General features: G+C 45.7%; 1 protein-coding gene across 1 annotated transcript; it reads right to left on the bottom strand.

Annotated features, from left to right (window-relative positions):
• Positions 1-2,449: 2,449 nt before the first annotated feature.
• On the bottom strand, positions 2,450-8,177 carry AWAT1 (acyl-CoA wax alcohol acyltransferase 1). The gene is made up of 7 exons (XM_045775613.2): positions 8,030-8,177; positions 7,037-7,144; positions 6,708-6,778; positions 5,606-5,810; positions 4,756-4,927; positions 2,814-3,013; positions 2,450-2,604 (listed from the first exon to the last, which is right to left on the bottom strand). The coding sequence occupies exons 1-7, from the start codon at positions 8,103-8,105 to the stop codon at positions 2,450-2,452; spliced, it is 987 nt and encodes a 328-aa protein (XP_045631569.1). The 5' UTR covers positions 8,106-8,177.
• Positions 8,178-8,520: the final 343 nt, after the last annotated feature.

An 8,520-nucleotide genomic window follows, 5' to 3' on the forward strand; every position in this document is an offset into this window, starting at 1 on the left:
TTTCTCCACATCCTCACCAACACTTGTTTCTTGTGTTTTTGTTTTTAGCCATTCTGACAGCTGTGATATCTCATTGTAGTTTTAGTTTGCATTTCCCTGATGATGAGTGATGTTGAACATGTTTCCATGTGTCTGTTGGCCATCTGTAGGTCTTTTTTTTGGGAAGTGTCTGTTCATGTCTCCTGCCCATTTTGTAATTGGATTATGCATTTTTTGAGTGTTGGGTTGCATAATTTCTTTATATATTTTGGATACTAACCCTTTATCAGGTATGTCATTTGCAACTATCTTCTCCCATTCCATAGGTTGCCTTTTAGTTTTGTTGATTATTTCCTTTGCTGTGCAGAAATTTTTTATTTTTATGTGGTCACAGTAGTTTATTTTTGCTTTTATTTCCCTTACCTCAGGAGACATATCTAGAAAAATGTTGCCATGGCCAATGTCAGAGGAATTATTGTCTGTGCTCTCTTCTTCTATATTCATTATTTATTTCTAATTTTACTATATTGTGTCTTGTGACTATAATACATGGAATTTCTACCTTTTATATTAAGAGCATTTTGAATTCAAATACTGAATAGTAGTTGTGAATGATTCATGTGCACTTGAAAAGAAAGTGTAATTCCTTGTCCTAATCATTAAGTTCTTACCACTTGACAGTCTAGTCTACATTATTTATTGTATTATTCAACTCCATACTTTAAAAAAATTAGCTTTTTATTTACTTGATTTGTTGTATTCTAACAGCCAAGTATTGAAGTCTCTAATCACACTATATGGCAGACCCTTGATGTATGAGGAATTCTAAAGCACATACTGTGAGACCATAAGATTTTCATCCATAAATGCAGAGAAAGTATAAATGAAAATTTTAAGTTCCTCCTTTACACCCTTAATGGGGTTAACCATGGGTAAAGACTGACAAAATCGAGTTCTCAGTAGTAGAGCCAATGAAAGGCTATGGAAGAATGGAGCAAGGGGTTATTAATTCTGCCTGGTGAAGGCTTCACTAAGAAGATGATATTTGATATGGACTTAAAAGATGAATATGCTTTACCATGCAGAGAGAACATGTGCAAAGGCAAAGAAATGTGAAAACATTCAGAAAACATGAAGTACTCTGGGGTACTACTTTATTTTTTATTTTTTTTTAAAGATTTTATTTATTTATTCGACAGAGAGAGAGACAGCCAGCGAGAGAGGGAACACAAGCAGGGGGAGTGGGAGAGGAAGAAGCAGGCTCATAGCAGAAGAGCCTGATGTGGGGCTCGATCCCGTAACGCTGGGATCACGCCCTGAGCCGAAGGCAGCCGCTTAACTGCTGTGCCACCCAGGCGCCCCATGTAAGACTTTAAAATATAGATATAGAGTGGATTTCCCATAGTAGACTCAGGATGGTAGCAAATACCTTGGGGTTATGGTGTTAGAGGATTATCGTCAGGACAAAGTGACCTATGTGAAATGCCTCTGCCAAATGAAAAGTAATCCTAAATTGCCTATAATTTACCTGAAAGGCATGCTTGCTAGCTTAGTGTTGTGGAGATAAAGGAAACCTTTATATTTGGGGACGGCAGATTACCACACAAAAACCTGTACATGAATGTTTGTAGCAGTGTTATCCATTGTAGCCAAAAAGTGGAAACAACCCAAAAGTCCATCAACTGGTGAATGAATAAAAACTGTTGTGTATATGTGCAATGGATATTATTCAGCCATCAAAAGAATGAAGTACTGATACATGCTACAACATGGATGAGCCTTGAAAATATTATGCTGAGAGAAAGAATCCCCACATAGTCTATTATTCCATTTATTAGAAATGTCCAGAAATGACAAACCCATAGAAATGCAAAGTAGATTATTAGTGTTTGCTAGTGGCTGGGAGAGTTGAAGGAATGGGAAGCGACTGCTAATGTGTACTGGCTTTCTTATTTGGGGTGCTGAACAATGTTCTAAAATTAGAGGTAGTGGTTGCACCACTCTGTGAATATACTAAATACTACTGAATTTTACACTTTAAATAGGCTAAACTTATGGTATGCAAAAAAAAATCCCAATCAAAAAATGCATTATGATAAAACAACAACAACAACAACAACAACAACAACCAGAGTAGTGGCTACTCAGGCTGTTTGGCTATCATTTGAGTCCCTCAGGACCTGGGGGGTTGGGCTTAGGGAGGAAAGCCAGTAGCGGGCAAGGAAGGAAGCACGTTTGTGCCTAGCATGCCCATGGCTGGGCCTGAGGGGCCTCAGGATGCCCCCTTTATGTGGAATGACTGAGTGAAGCTCCTCAGGACAGCAACTACGAGGGCTTTGTGGCAAGGAAGGAATTCCTAATGTCCTCCCCTACCACCGCCTTTCCTTATCTCCTTTTCTCCCCCTTTTGGTTAGCAGCAAATGAGTCCCCTCTCCAAGGCACGTGCTGTTGGGCATGCAAGCCCATTCAGTCACAGGAAAAGCAGCTTTTGGGTCTCTGAGCAGCCATACTGGGTCTTATGCTGATCAAACAGTTTGCACAGGGCATCCATATAGAGTGCATGGTATTTGTCCACCGTTTCCTGGCTTGGTTTTTCAATTTTGGGCAGTGGCAGAGGCTCCCCAACTGGAGATGGGAAAAGAGAAAGGGCAAGTGTTAGAATCTTCTCTTCCTTTAACCTCCTTCTTTCCTGGGCCGGGTCCTCTCACTTGCCAAGTCAGCTGCCAGATTCTCCCCCTCTGTTGCCCTTTTCTTTGGTGGGAGTAGGATGGGGAGGGCTGAGGTTGAGGTCCAGAAAGAGCTGAGGTGGCCATGGGGCTGAAAGCAGCACTCACCCACAGTGACGATAGGCAGTGAGTATGGCAAGAGCCCACTGGAACCTTGGTAGAAGCCTCTTCCATAGAAGACACAAAAATAGAAACCAAAGATTCTGCGGAAGCAGCTCTGGAACTTGTACATCCAGCTGTCCTCATGGAATTGCACCTGATCATATACCTCAGTTTCTCCAAAAGTGAAGGTGGGGACCAGATGAGCCCTGAAGGAAAACCCCGATTTGTTTCTCAAACACCGGCTAGGGTGAGAACCACTCAGGAAGAACATTTATTCCTGGCCAGTCTCCCAGCTATATAAAATCCCTGCAACATAAAGCATTTCTTCTTGCACTAAACAGGGCTCCCATATTTACTGTCTCTTGTCTTGAAATTTTCAAGTCCAGTGAGAATGCTATCCTTGGGTCAGGATCACAAGGGCAAGATAGGGGGTATAAGGAAGGAAGAGGGTTTTGGGCAGAGATCCCCAGAAACCTGTATCATGTAAAGAAGAGCTTCCAGGAAGTGTCATGCAGGGAAATATCTGACTCTGTTTCTGCTAGTAGGAAGCATAGAGATGATGATAATATTGCACGGATGCATATATTATGATATGCCCATCACCCACAGGGACTATACATAAGGTATTCTGTCCCTTGAGATTAGAGAAGAGAAAATTTGTATCCCTCTCAGGCCATAGGTAGAGAATCAGGCTCCTGAAGGCTTCCTGTGAGAGAAGAGTAAAAAGAACATGGCTCTCTTATACAAATCTTTGTGAATTACTAGTAGTCTCTCCGTACTCTGATATATGTTACCTTAGTGGATCCTCACAGCAGAGACAGTACAGGACACAGTGGGGGTGGGGGTGATACTTTCTTTATCTTACAGATCCAGAAGCCCAGGTTCTGAAGGGGAAAGGTCACTCAGGCAGTCAGTGAGTGGCACGACTTGGGCTAGAACCCATGATTCCTTCCTTCCAGCTCAGAACTCTCTCCTCTACATTATGCTCCAAACTGACAAACAGGCCACTCAGGCAAGGTCGTTAGATGAACTACTTTTCTATGAGTCTGCAATTGGACAATTATCTCTGTGTTCAGTGGCCTGGCCTCCTGACCTCATGGTGTACCCCACAGTTCCAGCCTTGGGCACCTTCTCTTTACCTCCTATCTTTATCCCTCAGTTAGAGTGGCTAATAATTATCTGCCACTCACTGTGTGTCAGACACATTTGGTGTTTTATGTGGATGACTTCATTTAAATGACCACAATGACCCTACGGAGTAGGTACAATTATTACTAGCCACATTGTGAAAATGAAAACACCAAGACTCAGAATGGTTAAGTAATTTGTCTCAGAGTGCACAGTAAGTTATGGAGCCAGGGTTTCAAATTAGGCCCCCTGACTTCAGATTCTACGCATACTCACCATACTGTACTGCCCGTCCCTTGCACTTACGATTAACAAACAGATCTAGATATTGATATTGATAGAAATGATGTGGGCATCATCTGTATATTAGGGGAGCCCGAGCCAAGCCCCCTGAGAATGAATCTGGGTTTCTGGTTTGGCTTCCTGAGAATTGGTCCAGCAAGTTTAGAAGGAGTGGATGACATAAACCTTTTAAAAATGCTATGGCCGGGGCGCCTCGGTGGCTCAGTCGTTAAGCGTCTGCCTTCAGCCCAGGACGTGATCCTGGCATTCTGGGATCGAGCCCCACATCGAGCTTCTCTGCTGGGAGCCTGCTTCTTCCTCTCCCACTCCCCCTGCTTGTGTTCCCTCTCTTGCTGGCTCTCTCTCTCTCTGTCAAATAAATAAATAAAATCTTTTTAAAAAAATGCCATGGCCATCTCCCCTATGCACTAGTAAGTTCCTTGAGGGCAAGACTCGTGTCTGATTCATCTTGGCATCACGTAGCACGTGATGTTGCTCAGAGAAGGCCACCCACACCTGCCCCGGGAGGAACACCTACCCATGCTGGAGGGCTGTGCGCACAAACCCCTTGCGCTTCTGGAGGATGAGCGTGGTGGTGTTGGGCACACTTTGCAGGGCCTCTCCCACCCCTCCTACTACGATGCCCACAAGGTTGCCAGTGCCGTGGCTTAGCAGGTAGTCGATTGCTGGCTGACTCACGGAGCACACACCTAAAGAGAATCAAGGAGCACAGAGAGGAGCAAAATAAGGAGAGTGGAAAATGGCTGAGAGGGAACACCCTCTGCTCTACTCCTCATTGGCTTGTCTATGTGCCCTCTGTTCCCATGAGTCCCAGAAGGAGAATCAATGAGGTGGAACAAAGGGTGTGGAGAAAAGAAGGCTGAGGGTAAACCCAGCATGTTTCACTTTGGGGCAATATCTCCACTTCATAGGAGGCACTAGTTTGAAATTATAGTAGGAAGGTTTCCAGTGGGATAACCAGAAGGACTTTCTGAATCCCAACTATAATCCTACTCTTTCCTTTTCCTCTATTGCCACTAAATAGCAAAAGTTATTCTTTACTGAGCATATACTCTGTGGCAGGCACTATATTGAATGCTTTACTTGTATTATCTCGTTTAGCCATCACAGCAAGTCTGAGGATGGACTATTATCATTGGCATCACCTTACAGATGAGAAAAGTGAGACCAGTAGCTTGCTCAAGACCACACAGTAGGTGGCAGACCCAGGATTTAAACCCAAACAGTTTAGCTCCAGAACATATGCTTTTAACTACTATGCTATGGTGGGAATGGGTGAGAGGTGGTAGGGAGGTAGGGGATGGGGCTTAAAAAAGTGTGTCTCCCAGCAGAGAAATGGGCCAGAAGCTCCACTTAGTCAGAAGTACCTTTGGCCATAAGGTACTCCCTAATAAAGGGGATCTTGAAGAACCAGGACAGTGTGGCCAAGTGGGAAGTAATGCCTGGGAAGATCTCCGAGAAGCCTGTGGCTTCAGTGCAGAAGTTGCAGAAGGCTCCAAAGGTCAAGAGGCCATGAGGGTGAACCCCCATGAGGTAGTTGTGCTCAGGCGACAGGTCTTTAGTCTTCAGGATCTGCAGCCATGGAGAGAAGTGCCAGAGGTGGTGAAATGAAATCACATGAAGAAGCAAGAGTGAAGACACTTCAGGGATCAGGGTACTCTCTAAAGGAGAGCTTTTCAACAGATAGGCAATGAGTGGGTTTCAGGGGGCCAAGATATTGGTCTCCCCAGCCCCTGGAAAACCAGGTAGGATCTGGGGCAGCTAGAACTTCTGGACCTCTTCCCCATGGCTAGCTGCAAGTAGTTTCGGCCATTTATCTCAGTGCGCTTTTTAATGCATGGGATCATTTTGTACGAGTGCTTATGTGAAAAGGTTGGCAAGCTCTGCTCTAAAAATCGGGGCAACGTTTGTTGTCTACTCCAAAGAATGCTCAGAGGATCAGCATAGCAGTACATTTCTAGATCGTCTTCCTGATATTTTCTCCTCCCAACCCCCTTCCAGTTTCTGCCTAAGTAACTTCTATTGAACTTGAAAACCCTGCCTAAATATTACCACGTCTATGAAGCATTTTCTTACCCCTCATCTGAACTACTTGTGTACTTTGTACCAAACTGTAAATACATACTTCTCTGTCCTTAGATGTGAATACCTTGATGACAGATCACATCCTACTCACTTCTCTGTACCTATAACGTGTGGTACAGAGTAGGCTTTCAATCAATGTCTGTTAAACTGAACTGAACCGTATTTTCGTGTCTGCCTGTGCCATCTGGTAGGTCATGCCAAGGGTGTCCAAAGTATGTTAGCAGAGTAGCAAGTACCCGACCGCAATGTTGGGTCCTGAAGTATGTCTAACCTGCACTGAGACTTCTCTGGTATGCTCATTTTCCTTATGGACAACCCTAGTTATTTGGCATAAATGCCTAGCATTTTGGGAACTGTGGGGGATGCTGGGAAAGAGACACTTACCGTAATGGGGAAATAGTCCCTCATGTGGGTCCAGGCACACCAGTTCCTTACCCAGGCTGAACGCCTGCCACCTGAGACAGAAATATCGGTGGGGGGTGGTGTCTGTGTGTGCCAACCCCATCCCTCCCGTTCACTCAGGGCTTTCCTAGCAGCATGGAGGGACCATGGCTCTGCTAGAGAGGTGGAAAAGGAAGAGACCCAAAGATGGTCCTGGATGGCCTAAGTCTTGTGACTCTGAGAACTTGGATGGGTGGCCTGTGGCATGGTGAGTGGGACTCCCTGGTGACAGGTTAAGCTGGCTGTGTTCTTTCTAGGTCTGTGGGTCTTACCTTGCTCTGGGGTCTTCCAGTCCAGGAAAAACCAGGTAAAGTAAAGCACTGGCAGTGGCCACAGGGATGTAAACAGCAAGTAAATGAACAATGGCTGCAAGATCCAAACTGATGAGGGAGCAGGTCAGACCAAAATTGTGCTGCCAGCAGAACTTGCCCACATACATCCTGGTTAAGAGCCCTCCAAACTACCCAAGCCTCCTGTCCTGGCCTTCTGCACAGTCCAGCTCCTGCCCATCCAGCACCCTTGTCTACTTGTCTTTCAAACATTTCTTCTATCATCTACCATACACCAGCCCTATTTCTCTAATTCCCCATCATCCCTATCCACACACCATCCCTCTACTCCTGCTCCCTGCCTGCCACCAGCACAAGCAGGGGGAGCGGGAGGCAGAAGGAGAGGTTAGTGGGAGAAGCAAGCTCCCTACCGAGCAAAGAACCCGATGCGTAGCCCGATCCCAGGACCAGAGCTGAAGGGAGATGCTTAACAGACTGATCCACCCAGGTACCCCCCCCATTCACCATTCCTTCCATTATCACTATCTCCCCACATGCTACACCCCATCCCCTCCCGGAATGGAAAACTCTGATTTAAACACAGGTTATACTTCTCCAAGTCTGTAATTCTAATGCTTTTTCTGTCCCACTCCCCATGCTTCCTTATGCTTATGGACATATCATGCCTATTCCCTAGGCGTCATTTCCCCTTTCCCGATAGTGAGGGTTAAGAAGTGGCTGAAATTAGCCAGATCTACTCATATCCATCATGACCCTGTTCTACCCCTCTGCCTGTTCTCACCGCCTCCTGTGGCTCTATCCTTTCCCTCTCCAGGGCACTCGTGGGACTCAAGACTCCTTGGCTTTACTCTGTAGTACCATCTGAGATGATCAAAGGTTAGATATAAGACTTCCCATGAGCATGAAATTCACCCCAGATCTGGCCCTGACCTCTGACTCTGGCTTCTTGTCGTGCTCTCTAGGACCAGTACTCACATATGGCAAGGTAGCTCAAGGGCCATTGCAGAAGTATCAGACTCTGGAAGTGTGTAGGCTGCTTGAAACAAGGCATGATGCTCAGGAGCCTGAGGAAGACAAAGATCCCAGAACACTCTTCCAACCAATGGTGCCACCAGCCTCTGGAAGCTTGCTCGATAGTGAATGCATATGATCAGGAGGATTTTTCACCTGCCCTTTTCCTTCTTTGTCCTGCCCCACACCTACGACCCACTTCAGGAGGCAGGTTTTGGAGTACCAAGGACTGCCCTATCAGGTCTGAGCCCTGGGCCCTGGCCACTTGCCCTTTGACTCTTTTCTGAGATTATTAAGACATCAGGATGAAGAAAGGTAAGAAGGACTGCCATCTAGTCCTAGGGACTCAGAGATCGAAAGAAGGGAAATACCTTTCACGGGCCACTCTGAGACTACAGGGATTGTGATCTCAGGGAGGTGGCTGGTGGGGAGGGAGCTCTGGGGGGCTTGTGGGG

Source organism: Ursus americanus, chromosome X, assembly GCF_024610735.1.
Source record: "Ursus americanus isolate L20-20 chromosome X, mUrsAme1.1.p, whole genome shotgun sequence".
Classification (NCBI taxonomy): Eukaryota; Metazoa; Chordata; class Mammalia; order Carnivora; family Ursidae; genus Ursus; species Ursus americanus.